Source organism: Canis lupus, chromosome 33 (assembly GCF_011100685.1).
Source record: "Canis lupus familiaris isolate Mischka breed German Shepherd chromosome 33, alternate assembly UU_Cfam_GSD_1.0, whole genome shotgun sequence".
Classification (NCBI taxonomy): domain Eukaryota; kingdom Metazoa; phylum Chordata; class Mammalia; order Carnivora; family Canidae; genus Canis; species Canis lupus.
Window position 1 is genome coordinate 18,531,500 of NC_049254.1, and position 24,600 is coordinate 18,556,099.

Sequence of the window (24,600 nt, forward strand, 5' to 3'; positions counted from 1 at the left end):
TCTGACGTTATTTTCTAATAAAAGTTAAAAACGAAAACTCCAGGTTATAGGCAATTATATCTGGAAAGTATAAATAGTATCTGATTATCGGCCCACTTAATTTACTAGATCATAATAGCTGACCATTAACAGGCACTGTGCTGAGCTCTCTGAGCAAGTTATGTCTTTTTTTTTTTAAGATTTTATTTATTTATTCATGAGAGACGCACAGAGAGTCAGAGACACAGGCAGAGGGAGAAGCAGGCTCCATGCAGGGAGCCTGATGTGGGACTCAATCCCAGAACTCCGGGATCATGCCCTGAGCCACCTAGGTGTCCCAGGTTATCTCATTTAATGCCCTACAACAAGTATTAGTATTATCACCACTTCATGGTTAAGGAAATTGGGGCATAGGGATGTGAAGCAATTTGACCAAAAATTCATAGCCAGTAAATGGGGAAGCTGAGATTTGTCTAGATTTCCAGGCAGCATGGCTCTAGAGCCTTACCTCTTAAGCAGACTGGGTATGCTTAAGATGGGTCTGGAGTGGTCAGGGCATGTGAGGGAGGGCAGTCCTGATCAGGGAGGCCAAACCAAAAGCCTGGCATCCCAGCATGGATTCTATTGGAAAAGGACCCAAAAAGCTCTTAATTTTGACTCTGATGAGCTCCAAGATCATGATCAAAGAAGTTCATCTCTTCTGCCTCTCTTAGGAAGACTGTCTCTACTCCTGATGATATAAATTTCAGAAAATAAAATTTCACCTCTTTAGTTAACTAGCACACAATTATCAATATACAGACAAAAAATTAAGAGCTGGATATCAATCTCCCTGACATTGTCATTTAGTCTACAGAAGCAAGCACAGTTTTTGAAAGTTGTGGTATAAAGCTCTGTTGAAACCTCTGCCAGATTATTTTGCTATAGTCAATTGCACAAGCATAGATTCTTTCCAAGTATAGAGAAACTTAAAATAGAAATCTGGAGACATAAGAACTATTTGGCATTCTTAATGAGAGGATAGACTGAGGAAAAATGCTAACAGAACTCTTCCCTCATTGAGCTGAGGAGAAATAACAAAGTTTTCTACAAAACCAAATGAAGCTAGTCCTGGAGCATAAAGCCATTTGCTTGATGAGTTCCCTGTATTTTGTTATTAATAAATATGGGGTTTGCAGTGCATGCTATGAAATCAAGATGAAACATGGATAAGAGACATGGCGCCTGACCTCAGGGAGCTAAGAATCGAATGTATTAGCTGCACTGGCTTGAACCTAAACACCATTCCCCTCTCATTCCCAGCCACAATCCATCCAACAGGTATTTAAGGAGCCACTACAATCAATGTGCAGACACTGAGCCAAACACTGGATACAGGTTCTCTTACTCGTTTCTCCCAAACACCCTGCCAGACACTGAGTTCAAACTGCATAATCCTGAGAGTATTCATCCTTCTATGATTCTTGTATTAGTTATCTATGGTCACTATAATGTTGCATAAAAACCAACCACAAAAACTCCAATGACATACATCAATAAATATTTAAGTTTACTTACAAATCTGTGAGTCAGCAGGATGCTGCTGCCACTCCAGAGTAGGCTCAGAGATCTCAGTTGGGTGTGGCCATAGAGTGCAATCACCTGGCAGGTCAGCTAGGCGCTGACTCTTCTAGACCAGCCTCAGCTGCACTTGGTCTCTCAAATTCCAGGGGGCTGGCCCTGGCTTATTGTATCTCCAAGAGAGATAGCAGAAGAGTGCAAGGCCTCCTTTTTATTTCTTTTTTAAAGATTTTGTTTATTCATGAGAAACGGAGAGAGAGAGAGAGGCAGAGACACAAGCTGAGGGAGAAGCAAGCTGCTCACAAGAAGCCTGATGCGGGACACGATCCCGAATCACGCCCTGGGCCAAAGGCAGACGCTCAACCGCTGAGCCACCCAGGTGTCCCGAGTGCGAGGCCTCCTTAACACGTAGGTTCAGCAGTGGCATAGCATCACTTCTCCTTTCTATTAGTCAAAACAATTCATGAGGCCAGTCCAGATTCAAGAGGTGAAGATACAGACTCCGCCTTTTGATTTAAGGAGCTGAATACAAGAGGAAGTGTAGCCATTTTGTAATCAGTCTGGCATAGTTCTCATTTACTATTTTCTCCTTTGCTCACTGGATACTGCCTGCCTCCGCCTAGCTTTCTAAATCCTTTAACTCCTCTACTGAAGAGTTTTATCAGTTCCAAAACCTACAGCAGCAATCTACCAACCTTTACAGTGTGGGTAAAACCTGTTAGCACAAACACATCATCTTTTATGAGTCCATATAATTGCTTGCCAGTTAATATCACTAAGGTTGTTTTTAAAGGGGAGTTCAACAAATGCTGGTGAGGATGTGGAGAAAAAGAACCCTCATGCACTGTTGGCAGAAATGCAAACTGGTGCAGGCACTATGGGAGACAGTATGGAGGCTCCTCCAGTAATGGCACTACTGGGTATTTACCCAAAAAGTACAAAAGCACTAATTGAAGAGTATTATGCTACGGGAAATAAGTCAGTCAGAGGAAGGCAAAGACCATTGACTTCACTCATATTTGGAATTAAAGAAACAAAACAAATGAGCAAAGGAAGGAAAAAAGAAAGACAAACCAAGAAACAGACTCTCAACTATAGAGAACAAACTGATGGTTACCAGAGGGAGGTGGGTGGGGGGATGGGGGAAATAGGGCTTGGGAATTAAAGAGTACACTTATGATGAGTACTGGGTAATGTATAGAATTATTGAACCCCTATATTATTATATAGATTCCTTATTTTACTGCGAATATGTTTGTGTTTCTCATGAAGCCATCGTCCGTCCTGAGGAAAGCTGGCTGGCTCAGCTCCTCATCAGTTGGCATTAGAGCAGTGGCCCAGAGGCTGGTGGGGGTGGTTTGGTGAGGAGCAGATACTGACCTCATTGTGCCCTGACACTGCTGTACCCTTCTACATGGAGAGAAGAGAGACTCAGGGTCCCAACCAGGAATAAAAATAGGTTCTCCAAAAAAAAAAAAATTAATAAAACACTGTATGTTAACTATACTGGAATTAAAATTTTAAACTTAATTTTTTTAAAAAACAGGGACTTTACCAGAGCCTAGAACAGTTGGGCCAAATTCTAATTGCTCTCCTTAATGATATGCCTTTTTCATTCAACAAATATATAGTTATCACTTCCTATGTGCCAGGCTCCATTCCAGAGTTTAGGGATGCAGTGGTGAACAGACAGTCTAGATCCCTGCTCTAATAGAGTTTATATTGTACAGAGGAGAAACACATAAGCAAGCATGCAATTAATAAAGCAAATGATTTCAGCTAGTGACAGGAGGGGTAAAAAACAACTCTATAGTGTGATAGAGAATGATTAGATTGGGGAAACTACTTTAGATTTGGTTTGTTCAGCAAGGAAGTTCCCTCAGAAGCAAGACTTTAAGAGCAAGAAGGAGCCAGCCATGAAGGACGTGGGGAGAGAGTGGCCCAGGCAGAGAACAAGAGCAAAGGGCCTGAGGCAGGGATGAGTTTGCTGTGTCTAGGAACAAAAGGGATATGAAGAGAAGTTCTTCCACCAAACATAGCAGGATCAGGAGTGTGCAACTTCTAGAGTTGCCATCTGGAAGTAAATAAGAGCACGTACTGAAAGAACACAAGCACATATATTCCCTAACTTTCCTCCTCCCTGAGTCCAACCTCACATCCAAAAGAGGCTCATTTTGTGAGAAGACAGTAATTCACATTTCAGTGTCTGATAGACATTCACAAATGATATATCTCGCTTTTTTAGCGTTAGTTTTACTGAGATGTAATTCACAGACCATAAAATTCACCCTTTTAAAATATACAGTTCAATGGTTTTTAGTATATTCACAGTTGTAACAGCCATCACCACTATCTAATTCTCATCACCTCCAAAAAGGAACTCTGAGTTCATCAAGATTACAGGATACAAGATTGATATAAAAAATAAAAAAATAGGGATCCCTGGGTGGCGCAGCGGTTTGGCGCCTGCCTTTGGCCCAGGGCGCGATCCTGGAGACCCGGGATCGAATCCCACATCGGGCTCCCGGTGCATAGAGCCTGCTTCTCCCTCTGCCTGTGTCTCTGCCTCTCTCTCTCTCTCTCTGTGACTATCATAAATAAATAAAAATTAAAAAAAAAATAAAAATAAAAATAAAAAAATAGGGCAGCCCGGGTGGCTCAGAGGTTTAGTGCCTGCCTTTGGCCCAGGGCCTGATCTGGAGACCCAGGATCGAGTCCCACGTCAGGCTCTCTGCATGGAGCCTGCTTCTCCCTCTGCCTGTGTCTCCACCTCTCTCTCTCTCTCTGTCTCTCATAAATAAATAAAATATTTAAAAAAAATAAATCAGTTATATCTCTATACACTAGCAATGAACAATCCAAGCATGAAATTAAGAAAACGATTTTATTTTCAATAGCATCAAAAACAATGACATATTTGGGGCACCTGGGTGACTCAGTTGGTTGAGTGTTTGACTCTTGATCAGCTCAGGTCATATCGTGATCTCAGGATCCTGGAATCGAGCCCGGCATTGGGGTCTGCGCTCAGTGGGAAATTTGTTTAAGGATTCCCTCTGTCCCTCTGCCTCCCCACCCCCAACCCCGCTCACTCTATATATAAAATAAAGATATTTTTAAAATAATAAAGTACTTAAGAATACATTTAACAGGGATCCCTGCGTGGCGCAGCGGTTTGGCGCTTGCCTTTGGCCCAGGGCGCGATCCTGGAGGCCCGGGATCGAATCCCACGTCGGGCTCCCGGTGTATGGAGCCTGCTTCTCCTTCTGCCTGTGTCTCTGCCTCTCTCTCTCTCTCTCTGTGACTATCATAAAAAAAAAAAAAAAAAAAGAATACATTTAACAAACTAAATAAAGATTTGTTTAAAATCTTTGAAAGAAATTAAAGAGGACCTAAATAAATGGAAAGACATCCCCTGTTTGTGGTTTGGAAGACTTAATATTGTTCAGTTGGTGTAGTAAAATAATGGCCCTTGAAAGAAATTAAAGAGGACCTAAATAAATGGGAAGACATCCCCTGTTTGTGGTTTGGAAGACTTAATATTGTTCAGTTGGTGTAGTAAAATAATGGCCCCCAAAAGATGTCCACATCCTAATATCCAGAACCTGTGAACATGTTACTTTACATGGCAAAAGAGATTTTATAGATGTCATAAAGTTAAAGAGATTGTTCTGGATTATCCATGTGGGTATAATCTAATGACAAAGGTCCTTGTAAGAGGGAGGCAAGAAGGTCAAGAGCAGAAGAAGGAGATGTGATGATGGAAGCAGAGGTTGGAGCAGTGCACTTGGAAGCTGGAGGAAGAGGCCATGAGTTGAGGAATGCAGGCAGCCTATGGGAACTAGACAAGGAAGGGAAAGGGTAATCCCCCAAAAGCTTCCAGAAGGAATACAGCTCTGCTTGATACTACATAAGATGTATTTTGGAATTATGACATCCAGAGATGTAAAGCAATAAATTTTTATCATTCTAAGCCACTAAGTTTGTGATAATTTAGTACAGCAGCAATAGAAACTGAAACACATGATAATACTCCCCAAATTGATCTACAGATTGAAAATAATCCCCATCAAAGTCCCACCTGACTTTCTTGTAGAAATTGACAAACTGATCCTAGAATTCATATGGAAATGCAAGGGATCCATAATAATAAAGTAGTCATGAAAAAAATAAAGGAACAAAACTAGGGATCTTATTCTTATGCTTCCTGATATCAAAACTTACTACAAAACTATATAATCAAAATTCTACAAAGACATATAAATCAATGGAATAGAATTGAGAGTTCAGAAATAAAACCTCACATTTATAATCAATCTATTTTTGACAAGGGTACTGAGACAATTCAATGGAGAAAGGATGTTCTTTTCAACAAATGATATTGATACAACTGGGTATTGACCTGAAAAAGAACAGAGTTTTACCTCTACCTCACACCATATGAAAAAATTAACTCAAAGGGCATCTGGCTGGCTCACTCAGAAGAGCATGCAACTCTTGATTGTGTGGTGGTGAGTTTGAGGTGCACATTGGGTCTAGAGATTACTTTAAAAATAAAAAAATAAAATCTTTTTTTTAAATTTACTCAAAACAAATCAAAGAGCATAAATATAAGAGCCAAATCTGTAAAACTCTTAGAAGAAAACAAATCTTGGTGTAAATCTTAGGTGTAAATCTTTTGTGATCTTGGATTAGGCAATAGTTTCTTAGGACGCCAGAAGCACAAATAACAAAAGAAAAAAAAAAGAGATAAACTAGACCTCATCAAAGTTAAAACATTTATGATTTCTTTTTAAGATTTATTTATTTTGTTTGAGAGAGAGTGTGAGGAGCAAAAGTAGGAAGGGCAGAGGGAGAGGGAGAGAAAATTTCCAGCAGGCTCCACACTGTGCATGAAGCTCAACAAGGGGCTCAGTCTCACGACCCTGAGATCACGACCCGAATCAAAACCAAGAGTCAGGTGCTTAACCAGCTGCACCACCCAGGGGCCCCAAAACTTTTGTGCTTTTTAAAAATTTAAAAAAAAATTTTATATACACATATTTTTTATTGACGTTCGATTTGCCAAACTTTTGTTCTTTTAAAGGACACTGTCAAGGAAATGAAAATACAACACAAAATACTTGCAACCTATATATCTGATAAGAGTCTAGTATCCGCACTATATAAAGAATTTTTACAAGCCAATGATACAAAGAAAAATAAAATGGGCAAAGACTTTGATTAGGTATTTATCCAAAGAAGATATACAAGTGGCCAATAAGCATATGAAAAGATGTTCAACATCATTAGCCGTCAGGAAAATGCAAATCAAAAAACCAATGAGATATCACTTCTTATCCACTAGGATGGCAATAATATTTTTTAATGAAAAACAGCTAGAGCTGATAAAGATGTGGAGAAATTGAAACTTTATACAATACTAGTTGGAATAATAGTTCCTGTTATAAAGCTTCTGTAGAAAAGTTTGAAAAAAAAATACATAGAGTTAGTTCATACCCAGCACTTCCATACTTAGGTATATCCAGGAGAACTTAATACATATGTCCACACAAAAACTTGTTCAGAAATGTTCATAGCAGTGTATTCAACAGTCAAAACATGGAAACAACCAAATGTCCATTGAGTGTAAACAAATAAATTAAACATGATGTATCCATACAAAGGAACATCACTCAGTCATAAAAGACTGGAGTATAGATGAAACTTGAAAGATTACACTTAATGAATAAAGCCAATAAGAAAAGAACACCTTATAGTATGATTTATATGAAATTTCCAGAATAGGCAAAGTCATAGAGACAGAAAGTAGATTCATGGATTCCAGAAAGTATAGGAGTGGGTATTAGGGAATGACTGCTAATAGGTTTTTAATTTAGGGGGTTATGAAAATGTTCTAGAATTAGATAATAGTGATGATTGTACAGTTTTGTGAACATATTAAAATTCATTGAAATGTGCACACGAAAGGATGAAGTTTATGATATGTGAATTATATGAAAACAAATGAATCCGAAAATAAATTAATGAATTTATGTATGTAGATACATGCCTAGGCGTGGAATTGGGTCATAAGGTAAGTCTATGTATAGCTTTCTGAGGAACTGCTGAAGAGTTTTCTAAAGTGGCACAACCATTTTACAGTCTCGCCAGCAACGTATCAGAATTACAGTTTCTCCACTTGCAAAGACTCATTGTTTTGTTTTGTTTTATTTATTTATTTATTTATTTATTTATTTATTTATTTATTTATTGCAAAGGCTCATTGTTAAGAGATCCTAGCAGACAACTCTGCACCAAAGTCTATACGGAACAAATGTAAAATGCTGAGGTTTTCACTGTCTTCTTAAAAACGTGTGTGTGTTTGTTTACAGGTTTCAAAGAAAATCCATCCGTGGAAGCTTTGGTTCCAGTGATGGTAAGAAAAACTGCTGGTTTCAAATTCAAAAGATATCAAGTATGTGGCAACATCCCATTTGGTACTTCTTTTGTCTCTCTGCTTTTTGTAATTTCCAAAGCCTCCCTTGGTTCCTATCCCACAGAGTAATCTAACCTGCACTTTTTAGAGAAAGCAGAGCTAGTGAGAACCAGCCTTCGTAGTTGATAATTACTGAGATATGGAGCTCATACTAAGAACCTTTGCTCACAGTATTCCTTGCAGTTACCCATAGCCCACTTATCAGCCATGCATCTTTTTTTTTTAAGTTTAATCTTTTCTTGGATGTAAATTGTTCACATCTGTTATCCCAAAACTGACTTGTGAACAATAATAAGAATTTATTGTGTCAGCTCTGATACAGAGTTCACTTTTCTCAAATTGAGATAGAGGCTTAAATATTAAGTCTGAAATATTTGAGACTAGTTAGTATAATAAAGAGTATAATAACTTTGGGAAATCCGGAGTAACTGATTATTATTTGACCATTGTAATATGTCTTTTCCTCCACTCTGATAATTTAAACAAAGGAATTCAGTTACCTGATCTTTTTATCAAAACGTAGAAAATATTAAATGTCCTTATTTTTTTAATTCAGAAATAATTGACATGTAACATTGTATAAGTTTCCGGTGCACAACACAGGATTTGATATTTGTATATATTGCAAAAACGGTCACCAGGATAAGTCTACTTAACATCTATCAACACACATAGTTACAACTTTTTTTCCTTGTGATGAGAACTTGTAAGATCTACTCTCCTAGGAACTTTCAAATATACAATATTTGTATTAACTACAGTCACTAGGCCACACCTTTTATCCCCAGAACGTATTTATTTTATAACTGGAAGTGTATACCTTTTGTAAATGTCCTCATTTTTGAGCTCTAAATCAGTGTGAGTTACTCAGTGTTCATGAATTATTTGGCATAGAGTGATTATTTGGTAAAGGAACGATGAAACAAGACTTGATTTTTCAGTCACATGCAGCAGATGTTTAGTTCTGTCTTTTCTGTACTTAATACAGAATATTAGAAAGACACAAATTGATCCCCCACCCACCCAGCAGGAACATTCTCACTGTGCTGCTTCTCCAGCCTTCCTCTGACTTGTTTCTTCACAATGTCAGCATGTTTATTTTTTCCAGCCACCTATGCAATTGGTTTTGATAACATCCAACTAGCAGTATGAAAGACTACGAAAGGACACTCACTCTAGTATCTTTAAAATACAAAGTACTACTTTCCCTTGTATTCATAAATTGTTTAAATAAATTCATCTTCTCTCTGGATCTCATCCTTTTCTTCTAGGGCTCTCCAAGTGTTGCTCTTATTTTGATCCTAGTTGAACTTAGAAAGCCTGATATGTCAGATCCAACTGGTGCTTGTGAAATGATGGTCTGTTATTTTTATTGTATGAGTGAAAACATGTTTATATTGCAATGATTATTAAAGGAATTTTCGTGTTCAGAAGAGTTTCCTGAACAGTGAAGTGTAGGTAGAAAGAGGTGAGACTTTAGCCAGATCATTGTCCAAGATCAAGAAGGCTGTGAAAATTAGTTAGGAGCTACAGGTACCCTTCAGGTGACAAGCAAAAATGAATGAATGATGAAAGAAAGAAAAAAAGAAGAAAGAAAAAAAGAAAAAGAAAGAAAGAGAAAGAGAAAGAAAAATAGTAAGAAAGAAAGAGGAAATGAAGTGAAGGGAGGGAGGGAGGCAGTGAGGGAAGGAGGAAGGTGAGGAGAAAGGAAGAAAGAGTAAAGATGCATCAGTTAGGACTTACGTGGCTGCAAATAACAGCAAAATAGATCCCAAAACATGCTTAAACAATAAAGAGGCTCCTCTCCTTGTAGGCTGAGCAGAGGGGTGGGCTTCAGGGTTGACTGAGTCTAGTGGCCCTGGTTGTTTTCCCCACCATTCCTTTGACTCTGCTTTGCTTCCAAGTGCTGGCGGCGAGGTGAATTAGGATGACGCTCTCACCACACAATGTCCAAAAGGAAGGACTTTTTCAGAAGCTCCCATTACTTCTCATGTTTCACTGGCGTAGAGCAGATTATTTGCTTATTGTTAAATCAGTCGCTGCAAAGGAGTAGATTTATCTACAGATGGATCAAGCCTACTTACAGAGCTAAGATGAGATCATCTTCCTCTAAGACCTGTGTTTCTCAAACTTAACATTATTGACATTACAGGCCAGATAATTCTTTGTTGTTAGGGCTGACCCATATACTATAGGATGTTTAACTGCCTTTTGCACCTCCACCTACTGGAAACCAGTAGTACACTCCCTCCTGGTGGCAAATAAAAATGTCTCCAGACATTGGCACTTGTCCTCTTGGGGGCAAAATGCCACCCCTCCCCATCTCTACCCCCAATTGAGAATATCGGACTTAAGCACACAGACTGCCAGATGAGGTTACCTGAACAGAATCCCAGCTTAGTTAGGAAGTAGGGAATGGGATGCTTCACCACAAAGGGCTTTGAAATGGGAAGAAATAAGGAGCCTTTGTTACGCAGACAGGCTACACTGGAAACATGCACATGACAAGTGAGACAAGACCCAGGTGCTGAGGACAAGAGCAGAGAAGACACATTCCACCCTAGGAAAGAACCAGTTAGCGACTCTTTTAAGCCTATCAGATGGAGCATTGAGAAACCAGCCTGGAGCAAGAGACAGAAGCAAGTGAGGGACAGTCTCTGAAAGCTAATGTGAGACATTCTGGGGAGGGACCTTTGCCGAGGAGCAAGGATAGAGAAATGTCACCCAAGGGCCAGGGTGAGTGTGATTGTGGGGGCCACCAGAAGTTCAGGGGTGCTCAGAGCTACCGGAAATGCCCTGGGGGCTGGCAGCCAGAGTAGATGCTAGGCGCAGCGTCTGAAAGGGGAGGATCCCATTAGACTCCTCACGGGGTCCACCCAAAGTAGTGTGGACCTAGGCATCCGAGGAGCTTGGCCTCACGCTTTCACTTTGCGTGCGCTTGAGGTGGAAGATCTGGAGCCAGGTCCTACCGGCCAGCAGAGGGGGGGCAGCCCTGTGTTAGTTCTGTGACAACAGGAAGGCTTCATTTGGAAGATCTGTCAGCGTCCTGGTGTTTGTTTTTCTTTCATTTGCCTGCCGGTCTTTCTTAAATTCTATTGGAAAAATGTTGACGTTGGCCCCAACTGTGCCATAAAACAAAGAGCCATCTTTCATACTTCATGAGATAAAGACGGAAATAAGACTGTGGAGCCAGCTGAAGTTGAAATAGTGTTGGTAAAGAGCTGCTTCAGGCCACGAAGGGTTTTGGGGGTTTTTTTTGGGTTTTTTGTTTGTTTTTTTGTTTTTTTACTGTGGTATGTTGGGCCGGACACCATATTCTCCACTCACCACTTAGTACTGAAGACAGGGGCCTCTGTGGTAGTCTGAGGGCTGCTAGGAAAGGCCCTGTGATCTAAACACATTTCCTCTGTCAGTGGAAAAATCCCACATTTCCCATCATTGTTCAAGAGTCCATATAGAAATTCAGTTACAGCACGAGAGATAGGTGAATGGGGCGTGTTCGCAGGCTTCCAGGGCCACACGAGCTGTCAGCATGGAACCTGGTGATACCAGAAGGTCATTTTCTCAAGTGAGAGAGAACTAAACAAACCTGACAGGTTGCTAGATTGAAGAACCAAATGGCCATTCAAATCCTTCCCTGGATGGAACCATTGACGAATCCTGCTCTTGGCCAAGAGCAGGGTCCAGAGGGAATAAGGCCAATGGTGTGAGTTTGGAGGAGTCAAGGAGCACAGGCCATCATCAGTCTCTGTGGCAGTGGGTCTCAAACTCGAGTCCTGCCTCTTCTTCTTCCAAATTTCCTTGACTTTTCCTGCCACTTTTTCTTTGACAGAAATTTTATTTTAGTGGTTTTCTTCATGCTCTCCTCAACTTTTTTTTTTTTTAAATACCTCCAGGCTTATTTTTTGTTATCTCATCCCACTGCATGTGCCATTGTGACGCTAGAGAAGGGGAGAGGTCAGAGGCTACCACAAGAAGAGGAGGCAGGGAAAACTCTTGCCAGAGAGAAGCAGCCCATTTCATTCAGTGCAGTAGGATGGTGGGAAGAAGATGGCAGTGGGGTGGGGACAATGAGAGTGACCAGGTGAGCATGACTTGTGTTTTTTCCTCTTCATTGCTGAAATTGGGGAGTAGTGATAGGTTAAAAGGAATGCCAAAACAGAGGAGATTTTACCCAACTTGTCATTGGGGACTCAGGATGCCTGTCTTTTTTGCTTTTTTTCCTCACATTCTCTTTGATAGATAAGCTTAATATTGGTGGCGAATTTTAATAGAGTAGAAAGGCTTCACATATACATTATATACATATGTATATTTGTATTTAAAGTTTATTTAGCTTTCTGAAGAGAGAAGCCCTAAAACCAATGTGCACTGAGGAGGCAGGCCAGCTCTGACACCTGGCCCCTGCTCCCCTGTGCACTATCCAGGTGGAGGGGGATGGTGACCTGAGGCCCTGGCCAGCCCCTCCCAGCAGAGAGTTGCAGTAGTTCTCCCACCACTGGTGGAGTTCAAAGACTGGATCTTTTACATTCTGGTTGCACTTTTAAACCATAGTTTTTGTCTGTGCCCCAAGACAGACAAATCTGCTCCTGGTCCCTCAGTACTATCCCTCCAATTGCAGTTCCCATAGTGCCCTCCATTACTGTGTCTTTGTGTTTCTTGCTATTCTATCTTTAGTTGTGCAAAAGCTGCTCAGTCAGTCCTCAGTTCTTCAGGAGGAATTGCTTTATAAATAGGTGTAGATTCGGTGTGTCTGTGGAGGAGGTGAGCTCAGTGTCTTCCCACATTGCCATCTTGGACTGGAACTCCCTCCTCAACTTTTAAGACTTTGGGGATAGGTAGCCCATTGGCATAAACCGAAATTTTTGGCAGTGAGTTCACATCATTTCTGACTCCCTCTTCAGCTTCCAACTTCCTGAGTCCAGAGACAGAAGAAGGCAGGACAGTTATAAATATGAAGTCCCTGAAAGATTCAAACATGTGCAAAACGAAGGGAAGTCTTTCTCCTCACACTGAGCACTTGCCATAAAAAGCCAGCATGCAAGCGTGTTTTATTCAACGTTGGTAAAGTAAGCAGATGGCAAAGGGTTCATGTTTAGAAAAAAAGATGCCTGAACAAGTTTCTTCATTAAGATGAGCTCATTCACAACTTTGTTATGTTTGCTTATTCCCAGCCAGAACATCTTGCTTGGCCTGTCCTATAAACTGATATTCTGTGTTTAATTCTTTCTAAACACCACAGAGTTAAATATAAATATAATGCCCCTTCTGGGAGCAACAATTATATTTGAAGTTTGGGAGATAATGCTTTGTTTTTTTGCATTCGGTGAAGGCCTTAGGCATTAGAAACATTAGTAGAATATTATTATCCAATGTTGGTCAGTCTCATACTTAAATTGTGCCTGTAGACATCCACAGAGGTAAAACATCTTTATATGCTGGCAATGGTATTGCCCATGACAATCTTGATGCTCTTGTCCATCATGGAACCACTGGTGTTGCAGATGCCTCAGAGTGAGAACAGCAGCTAGTGATACATCAAAACCACAGCTTGCTCACTAACAAGCCAGAGCTGAGTACAGAAATCAGTAACACATCCAAGTCTGAACAGACTCACACAGCTGGCTTTTGCTTTAATGAGGTTTCAACTAACATAACAGTGATTGTTTTTGTTCACTCGTATGCTTTAATTTTAGCTATTGTGGGGATTTTTCTCCTGTGTTTACACCCACAAAAACATTGCTTCCCACAAACCATTTCAACCTCCTACCATACATAACCAAACTCAAGCATTTTATTTTTTTATTAATAAATAAATTTTATTTTATTTTATTTTATTTTTAATTTATTTTTTATTGGTGTTCAATTTACCAACATACAGAATAACCCCCAGTGCCCATCACCCATTCACTCCCACCCCCTGCCCTCCTCCCCTTCTACCACCCCTAGTTCGTTTCCCAGAGTTAGCAGTCTTTACGTTCTGTCTCCCTTTCTGATATTTCCCACCCATTTCTTCTCCCTTCCCTTATATTCCCTTTCACTATTATTTATATTCCCCAAATGAATGAGAACATATAATGTTTGTCCTTCTCCGACTGACTTACTTCACTCAGCCTCAAGCATTTTCCTATGCGCACTTCTACTTCTCATAGCAGAGGGCTTCTCAGTAACCCCAAAATGCCAAAAATTCTGGGTTGATTTTAGTGTCATTCTTCCCTTACTATTTACACATTTGATATTTTTTTTAATTACACCTTTATAAGAGGACATAGGTTAACAGTTAAAAAGAGAGACCTTAAAACTACAGGTTTAATCCCTATCAAGATGCAGCTTTTTTCCACAGAACTAGAACAAATAATCCTAAAATTTATATGGAACCACAAGAGACCCCGAATAAAAAGTAGTCTTGAAAAAGATGACAAAACTGGAGGTATCAATCCTAGATTTCAAGATATACTACAAAGCTGTAGTAATCAAAATAGTATGGTACTGGCACAAAAATAGACACATAGATCAATGGAACAGGATAGAAAGCCCAGAAATAAGCCCACGCTTTTATAGTCAATTAATCTATAGCAAAGGAGTCAAGAATATGCAATGGGAAAAAGACAGTCTCTTCAACAAATGGTGTTGGGAAAACTGGACAACTACGTGCAAAAGAATGAAACCAGACCACTGTCTTATACCATATACAAAAGTAAACTCAAAATACATTAAAGACTAAATGTTAGACCTAAAACCATAAAATTTCTAGAAGAAAACATAGGCAGTAATCTCTTTGACATCAGCCTGAGTGACATTAGATATGTCTCCTCAGGGAAGAGAAACAAAAGCAAAAACAAACTATTGGGACTACATCAAAATAAAAAGTTTCTGCACACCGAAGGAAACCACCAACAAAACAACAAAACAAAAAGACAACTTACTGAATGGGAGAAGACATTTGCAAATGATTTATTCAATACGGGATTATATCCAAAATATATAAAGAATCTATATAACTCAAAAAAAAAAAAGAATCTATATAACTCAACACCAAAAAACCCCAAATAATCCAATTTTTAAATGGGCAGAAGACATGAACAGACATTTCTCCAATGAAGACATAGAAATGGCCAATAGACACATGAAAAGATGCTCAACATCACTCTTCATCAGGAAAATGCAAATCAAAACCACAATGAGACATCACCTCACCCCTGTCAGAATGGCTAAAATCAAAAAGGCAAGAAATAACAAGTGTTGGTAAAGATTTGGAGAAAAAGGAACACTCATGCACTATTGGTGGGAATGCACACTGGTGCAGCTGTTGTAGAAAACAGTATGGAGGTTTATCAAAAAAATTGAAAAATAGAATTGCCATGTAATCCCCAAAGAAAATTAAAACATTAATTCAAAAAGATATATGTACCCCTATGTTTCTTGCAGCATTGTTTATAATAACCAAATTATGGAAGCAGCCCAAGTGTGTATAGGTAGATGATGGATAAAAAAGATGTGTGTGTGTGGTGTGTGTATATGTGTGTGTGTGTGTGTATATATATATATATATATATATACTAGAATATTACCCAGGGAGCAAATTGAACACCAATAAAAAATAAATTTATTATTAAAAATAATAATAATAATAAAATAAATTCTCCTACTAGAAAAAAAAAGAATATTACCCAGGTTGCTCATTCCTTTAAGTGGCCAACTCTTGGTTTCAGCTCAGGTCATGATCTCAGGGTGGTGAGATGGAGCTCTGAGTCTACCTCCATGCTCAGCAGGATTTCTTCCCTCTGTCCCTCTCCCCTGCTCTCTGTCTCTCTCTCTCTCTCACTCCCCCTCTAAAATAAATAAATCTTTTTTAAAAAAGAAAGAATATTACTCAGCCATGAAAAAATGAAAAAAAATAAATTAAATAAATAAATAAATAAAAAAGAATGAAATCTTGCCATTTGCACCAACATAGATGGATCTAGAGGGTATAATGTTAAGTGAAATAAGTCAGTCAGAGAAAGACAAGTATCATATGATTTCACTCTTGTGTGGAATTTAAGAAACAAAATGAACAAAGAAAAAAAAAGATGAATTAAAAAACAGGTTTTAAATGCAGAAAATAAACTGCTGGTTGCCAGAGGGGAGGTAGGTGAGGAGACAGGTGAAATGGGTGATGGGGATTAAGAGTACACTTACGATAAGCACGGAGTAAGGTATAGAATTGTTGAATCACGTTGTACACCTGGAACTAATATAACACTGTATGTTAATTATACTTGAATAGAAAGTTTTAAAAAGAGGGAGCTTAAGCTTGAAAGGAGAAAAATAGAAAAGACCACATCACCTGAGATGAGACCACGACACGGTTTCTGTGAGACTCCTCACAGTGAGCTAGACGGAAGGAAGATACTGACTAACATGACCCAATAGAGAATCATCAGCAAGCAGCAGCAGACAACCTAAAAAGCAAATGCTGTGCTTAGATACTTCTTTAAAGTATCAGTTTATTAAAGTGGAGATGCAAATAAGTCTTATACTTCTTGTCTCTTTTGAAAGATATTCTTGGACATTCCATAAAAGTAATACCCTTGCTGCCAGTTGTTCATATTTTGAAGGAAAATCCCTGTATTATTTTTCAATTAAGAAGATAACTTCTGGGGGTACCTGGGTGGCTCACTCAGTTACAGGGTCTGCCTTCGGCTCAGGTCATGATGTCTGGGTCCTGGGACTGAGCTCCACATCAGGTTCCCTGCTCAGCAGGGAGGCTGTTTCTCCTTTCTCTCTGCCCTCCCACCACTACCCTACTCATGCTCTCTCTCTCTCTCTCTTTCTCTCAAATAAATAAATTAAATATTAAAAAAAGAAGAAGTTTTAGGGCACCTTGGTGGCCCAGTTAGTTAAACATCTGACTCTTGGTTTCAGCTCAGGGTCATGATCTCAGGGTCATGAGATTGAGCCCCATGCTGTGCTCCATGCTGGGCAGGAAACTTGCTTAAGATTCTCTCTTCCTTCTGATCCTCCCCTACTCACACTCACACTCTGTCTCTCTCTCTAGAAAAAAAAAAAAAAAAAGAAAGAAAAGAAAAAAGTTTTAACTGAAACCAATACAATGAACCACTCTCTATCTGGAGGACTCTGGGCAAATTACTCAATCTCTCAATGCCTTCCTTTTGTTATTTTAAAATGATGATAATAGTACCTACCTCATAGGGCCGTTAAAAAATTAAAAGAGTAAATTCTTGTAAAGAACTTAAAAGGGTGTCTGACATACACTGAAGTTTCAGTGAACGCTAGCGAGGTATAGTAGTAGTAGTAGCAGTAGTAGTAGTAATACCATCAGCAACCATAGCAGTAGTAACGGCAATGGGAACATGAGTTATGGTAGCAGTACTAGTGGTGGTGAGAATAGTAATTGGAATTTGTTATAGTTAGTAGTCAAGGCAGCAAAGCTCTGGGCTGGAACTATGGCCAAGTCTGTCCTAGGTCAAAGAGTCAATCAAATCATACACAACATCTCCATCTGACACTACTATTGCACACACAAAAATATAGTATCTCAAACTTTGAAGTCTGAAAATAACTTACTTCTCTGCCTTGAAGTTGGATGAAGAGCAGAGACAGTATCGACACCATGTTCCATATTTATGGGTGAGCCCAAGAAAGGCCAAGGAATGTCTGCTTTCTTGAAGTAATAAGAAATATATCAGAGAATCTCCAGGCCTAGGGACAGTGCCAGGGAGTCTGCATTCTGAGGGCCTGGGAACAACCTTGCCTGCCAGGAATGTTGTGTGAGCCAAAGGCCTTGCTGGGGTCTTCCAGCTGAGCCAACTCTTGGCTAAGCTACCAAAAGGAGAAGGAAATTGAGTCTCCAGGGGCCGTCTTTCATCACCTGGCTAAATATTTTGAACTCGGGATTTAATTCTTTTTCTTCATGAAGAAAGTGAACACACAAAGGGTAAAAAACAGATAAAGCCCACAAATAAGATTGTTTTTTAATGTTTTTCACTACCCACCGGTGGGAGGAAGGCTAAGCACTGGATGAGAAGGGTTGGCTGTGACAAATGATGAACTGTTGGAGGCTTTGGTTCCATTTTACGTGTTACGTCCTGGAGCATGAGTGTAATAACGAACTGTATTTTCTATGAAGAAATGGAAATGTATTCACAGTGAGGATGTTATAGAATATCCTCAGTTATGTGTCTTCACTGAACATGTATTTCCCTGCAACAGTATACGAGACCGACCAGTTAACTCACAGTGTGTCTTGCTTGCATGTGCTACAGGCAGTCTCACCTCAGAAGAGAGAGGCCATATCGAACTTCCCACCAGCCTGACAATATCCAGGATCCTTGACAAACTCAGGAGGCAGTGAAGAAATATTCTCATGCATCTCCCCAGACGAGTGTGGCTGCTGGAAATACCGTAGCATTAAGTCAGAGTCCGAGAGATGGCCTAGAAACCCTACTTAGTCGTGGTTTCCCCTCTTCTTGTTCAGCCCTGCCTCATCCTCAGAGGCGGACAAAGCCAATGGTAGCATCTCTTCTGATAACCAAGGAGATGGTTGGGAGATATTTTTCTCTGCTGCTGGCGGTGGCATGGTTCCAGATGCCAACGCCAGACTCAGAGGAACGAGTTCACTCCCGGTGCTGCTACAAGGAGTACCTCAATGGAAAAGTTTGAGGAGCATTATCTTATTCTGCTTCTCTCTCACTGCCAACAAACATTTGGCAACAGATCCAGAAATCTCAAAATATCTCATATTTTTCCATATCCTTAGCTCAGTTGTCATCATTTATTGCTCCAAGGAGTGCAGTAATTTCCTCTCTATCTGGGCTCAGCCTGCCAATAGTCAGGGTATTGCTAAATGCTATTTAAAAAACCCCCAAATTGGGGCCCCTGGGTGGCTCAGCAGTTGAGCGTGTCTGCCTTTGGCTCAGGGCGTGATCCTGGGGTCCCAGGATCGAGTCCCACATCAGGCTCCCCGCATGGGGCCTGCTTCTCCCTCTAACTGTGTCTCTGCCTCTCTCTCTGTGTCTCTCATGAATACATAAATAGAATCTTAAAAAAAAAAGGAAAACCTTCAAATTACAGGGCTTTCATCAGAGAAGTTTATCTCTATGTTTCTGTTCAGTGGCGGCCTTCCTCAAAGTGATTTCAGGACCTGTGCTCCTTTGTTCTTGTGATTCTGCAATCCCATCAGGCAGGAACCAGAAGATGGTTTCTCTGAAAAGTGCCAAAGGAAAAAAAAAAGTGCCAAAGAGCAAATACATTAGACGTCTCGGTCACAACTGCTCAACTCTGTCGCTATAGCCAAAGGCAGCCACAGATGTACCCCAATGACTGTGGCTGTGTTTCGATAGAACTTTAGATATGAATACTGAACTCTGAGTTTCATATCATTTTTACCTTATCATGAAATATTCTTTCGATTTCTTGCCCCAACCATTTAAAAAATTGAAAACCATTCTTACTTCAAGGGCCGTACAAAAACAGGTGGCAGACGGGATTTGGCTTGCAGGTCAAGTCTAGCGCGTCTTGTAGTAGAGTAAGAAGAACAATAAAGCCTAAAATGTGGCCTGATGCTTCAAACTACCCAGCAAGTGGACATAAAGCATTGCCTCTTTGTGTTTCTTTTTAACAGGCTCTGGTAATACGGCGGTATCACGTCCCATTGCTGCCAGCACCCCTGAAGGAAGCAATTACGGGGCAATAGGTATTTCCTACAATGAGTCCATTCATTGAAGTATTTCCTAACTCTCCAGAGAGTAGGCTACAAAGGGTCCTCCAGCCCCTACTGGCTGTGAGAGTGGGCAAGGCAGTCATCATGTAAGATTGTCCTTGTTTTTCTTTTTGTTTTTGTTTTTTTTTCCTTGTTCTTTTTTTTAATAAGATGCATTGGTTGGGTGATCTGGAAAGCTCCTTCCAGCTCTGTCTCCAGTCCTGTTCTTCTGTGCTAGCCACATGTGAGCAGAATGCCCTACCATGGTTGCCATTGACTCCCAAGGTCCCCATGGGGGTGTCTTCAAACCCAGCCCGAGTCTGGGGCACGAACAGTGTGTCAGAGTCGAGGTCAGGGGGCCCGACATCGATTGACGAGCTGTTTCATTCTCAGGTTTCAGTGGAGTAAGGGCGATCAGAAGACTAAGGCTCTGCTGCAGGTGAACATGGCTGTAGCCTGACAGTTGCTCATTTTGGCCAACTTCATAATTGAACCTAGTCATTCACACGGCAGCCCCCCGTGTTCATTGTGCGGCCTGAAAGACAGAATTCCTGTGGGTCTATGAATGGTTCGCTTAAAATGTCAGGGCAGAGGGGCTGGGAGTCCTTATTCCTGCTCTGGTGTGCTGCAACTTGGAGAAGCATGTGGGCTTCGTGCAGGCTACTTATTTCTGGCTCTGCAAGAACTGGGTTTGTTGTGGGCTTTTTTTTTTTTTTTTTTTTTTTAACTATCTGAACAGAAGCAATAAAGCGGAAGGTAGGCTCAGCTCATGTGCTTATCAAGCTGCACAAATTCCCATCTGCTCTGGGAAACATTCACGAGAACACAAGGATTCTTCTCCCCGAAAGTGTTGTTCTCATTATGTAATCATAGCTACGGCATGTGGGGGATTTCACTGTATTAATACTTGATCCACGAGCAATGTATAGCTGCTGGATATGTGTGTGCTTACACGTATATGCGGTGGATGCTATACATAACTGTGCATGTATATGTTTATATATTTATGTTCATATTTTAAAATATGAAACATGACATATAAGCATAATCTTATTTTTTTGCATCCAAATACTTAACAGAGCAGATGCCTTTATGTTCTTGATATGTATTTGGCCCTAGACATAGACAATTTAAATATATGAATAGGAGAAGGGGAAAATTAGAAGTCCATTGAGGAGGAATTGAGAGAAAGAACATGTGTTGTGGGTAAGGAGTTCATTTTTACCAACACAACATTTTCAAGAATGAGTCAGCACTGTGCTTTTTGCAGAGAGGAGGAATGGGCTGCATGGGTCTTTCCTAGCTTTGGAAGGCAGATGAGTTTTCTCTGTTTCAGAGGAATCAAGCTCCAGCCCTGGCAGGCAGGTGTCCTCCTCCGACGGTGGGCACACGTGCCAGTCAGACACAGACAGCTCCGTGGAGGAGAGTGACTTCGACACCATGCCAGACATTGAGAGTGATAAGAACGTCATCCGGACCAAGGTACCCCAGCCTGGTCATACTCTTGACAAGCACTGAAAGTTCAGCAAATACACCTCCAGCAAGCCTCAGTTTCCTTTATTTTATTTTCCTTTCAAGGGAAACTGGACTTCCCTAAGGGCTTTTGAGATCAAACATAACTACAGGCTAAAAGCAATACCCTGCTAATTAGCAGTTCTCTCTGGAGGGAGAAAGTGAGATCATCAAGGAGAGTAGAGCATTTACTCGGGGTTTTCAGGGCCCGGGGGCACCTGGCTGGCTCAGTCGGAAGAGCATAGGACTCTTGATCCCTTTGTAAGTTCAAGCCCCACGTTGGGGGTAGACATTACCTAAGTAAATAAAACTTTAAAAAACAACAGCAGCAACACCCAGGGTCTGAAGTGGCTGACTGAGGACCATATAGGAGGAAGGGATCCAGCAGATGGAAGAAAAGATTCGCTTAGGGGTATACCCGGGAAAAGTCCTTGGTTGTGCACATACCGGGCCTCAGGAGTAAAGCTCGTTTCTTTCCAGCATATATTTATTGTGTTGTATCCAGTAACCAGTTTCAATCCTATCATTCGAGGACCACAGAGTAGACATCTCTGAAAACTGAAAACCAATTCCTGAGATAAAAGAAGCAGTTGAGACCCTGCCCACCCCCCATAGGTTTTCCGCATCAGCCAATTCTTACAATTTCAGAGAAAATACTTGGATTTTTATTAAGGTGTCTTGGGGAAAAAAAATGGAAAGAAAAGTTTTATTAAATAATTTTAATCCCTAAGTGAGGAATTGGATTGAAATTTTGTAAAGCTTTCTTTTGTATTTTCTGGGGGAAAAAAAAAAAAGCCAAGTACAGTCTTGCATTCTCCTTTTATTTGGTATCCTAGATGTTCCTTTACCTGTCAGATCTGTCCAGGAAGGACCGGAGAATTGTCAGCAAAAAATATAAGATTTATTTTTGGTGAGTAGATGACTACTAGGACCACGGTTCCTTTAAGTAAAATGAAAGTTTTCTTAGTAAAAGCCACAATCACTTATGGCACCAGTTTCCGTTTAATAATTCATGTCACGTTCTATAAGAAAAACAAAAATGAACTACAAAAGACAGCCATCCCTAAATTAAATACAAATGAAGTAAAAATGAGAATGGTAGTAAAATCCCATATGCTTAGGGAGCACACCAAATCCATTTCCAGAAAGACAACATAACAATAACGTGTCACTACCTTCCATGAGACACACTAAACTGGAGCCTTTATGTTCTTTTTTTTTTTTTTTCTTGAGCCTTTATGTTCTTAATATGTTGATATTCCATCTTCTCACCCGGCCTTGCTCTTAGAAGAGCCGGTAATTTCAGGGACTAAGGGTCTACAGCATCTCAGAGGAGCTGGAAACCACCCTGAGAGAGGATACCCCAGCCAGGGACAAATAGACTTGTGGTGGTCAAGCACCCAGAGGTAGCCTCTCTCCAAGTCGAGGTGCTGATCTGCCTGGCAGGAGGCCCCCCTCCCCTCAAGCTCACGCCCTTCCTTTCCTCTGGAAGGATTCCCTTTTACTTGGATACAAATATTTGAGGCAAGCAAGAGCCTGGGGGGGCCCCATGGAATTTCAGAGTGGGACCATAGTTTTGGAACTAAGAGGTCTCTGAGAGAGCCACACTCCTTCATGTGATCCATCTCCCATTACTTACACTCTGATCACTTTTAATCAGACAATATCCTAAAGCAATGGACCTCATCCATAATTTGAGTAAAGCAGAAGCAAGTGTTATTTTTAGGTTTACTAATGATTGCAGTAGTAGGATGCTGGAGAGACAGGAACTGTGTAATCAGTCTCTAATTACTTTTACAAATTAACTAAAGAGTTATGGGGTAGAAGGATTCTATTTTAAAAGTTGAGCCAAGATTCCATTGTTAATTTGGAAATCACTATTTCCGGTTCTTTCTGCCTGCTTAGGAACATCATCACCATCGCTGTGTTTTATGCACTGCCTGTGATCCAGCTGGTCATCACCTACCAGACAGTAAGTGCTGCCCAGAATCCTAGAACCCCAGCTTTCGTACTGCAGGTGTCATATATATATATATATATATATATATATATATATATATATATATATATATAACTTGAGCTCAGTCCAGTAATTAATTTCCCATTTTAGTTCCTGTTGGACTTCTCCTTTGCTTCGTTTTTGATGGACCTTTTTTAAAAAAAAATTTTTTTTATTTATTTATTCATGAGAGACACAGAGAGGGAGAGGCAGAGACATAAGCAGAGGGAGAAGCAGGCTCCCCTTAGGAATCCTGTTGCGAGACTCAATCCTAGCACCCTAGGATCACATCCCAAGACAAAGGCAGACGCTCAACCACTGAGCCACCCAGGTGTCCCTTTGACGGACCTTTAAACCTAGCTCCCAATTGTTTTATCACAGAAGGGCCTGGGACCTCTTGTATCATTCTAACTCAATTTGAAGTTATTACCTTAGGCTTATTCAGTCATAATATCTATCAATATATCTGTTATTTGCCAGGCTGAACTTCTGATATCAAGGGGTAATGAATAGAATAAATAAAGTTCCAGACCAAAACAAAGAAACCTAGTGTCTAATTTAGCCTGTACCTCTATTGAGGGTAAATATTTTTTTGCAAAACTAAAAACAGCTTTACAAAACTAATAAGATATTATTAATTAAGAAAATATAGAATAAGAACGAAAATAGGGCCACCTGGGTGGCTCAGCGGTTGAGCATCTACTTTCGGTTCAGGTCGTGATCCCGGGTCGAGGGATTGAGTCCGGCATCGGGCTCCCCACGGGGAGCCTGCTTCTTTCTCTGCCTGTGTCTCTGCCTCTCTGTGTCTCTCATGAATAAATAAATAAATCTTTTAAAAAAGAACAAAAATAAAGTAAAAACAAATGAACTGAGATAATTAAAGCAGCCTGAAAATCCTCATTGCTCCTTCATAGAACCCTAGGGTCCAGATCACATAATGACCTTCTCTAGCATTTATTACATACAGAAAGCCTACTTTAAAAGCATAAGGGTGACGGTGTTTCTAATGCAGTGACTCTCAAACTACTGTGCATCCAAATCACCTGGGGAGCTTTTAAATCCCAGTGTCCAGGCTGTATCCTATACCAAATTAGATCCAAGTTTCTGAGAGTAGAACCAGGCATCAATATTAATTAAACCCCCAGCAATTCTAATATACAGCCAAGTTTGAAGGCCAATGGTCTTATGGCACCATTTAGCCAATATTTAGCCAATTCCATACTTACTATGCAATGAGAACAAGGACTTTTATAAGGTTTGGGCACACTGCTTATAATCCCAATATTCTCTGAGTACCTCAGGGCCCTGTCGGAAGATAGAGCTGTGCTATGGTCTAGGAAGGTTCTTAATGATAGAGATGGCAATAAACTG

At 40.3% G+C, this 24,600-nt stretch overlaps 1 protein-coding gene across 3 annotated transcripts in view; it reads left to right on the forward strand.

Moving 5' to 3' along the window:
• SIDT1 (SID1 transmembrane family member 1) overlaps positions 1-24,600 on the forward strand; it is a 95,467-nt gene that overhangs the window by 49,936 nt on the left and 20,931 nt on the right. For all 3 annotated transcript variants that reach the window (XM_038582840.1, XM_038582841.1, XM_038582842.1), the window contains 5 exons: positions 7,911-7,954; positions 19,641-19,712; positions 21,055-21,200; positions 22,067-22,140; positions 23,136-23,202. In XM_038582840.1, the coding sequence (XP_038438768.1) occupies positions 7,911-7,954; positions 19,641-19,712; positions 21,055-21,200; positions 22,067-22,140; positions 23,136-23,202 (403 nt within the window). The remainder of the gene's footprint in view (positions 1-7,910; positions 7,955-19,640; positions 19,713-21,054; positions 21,201-22,066; positions 22,141-23,135; positions 23,203-24,600) is intronic.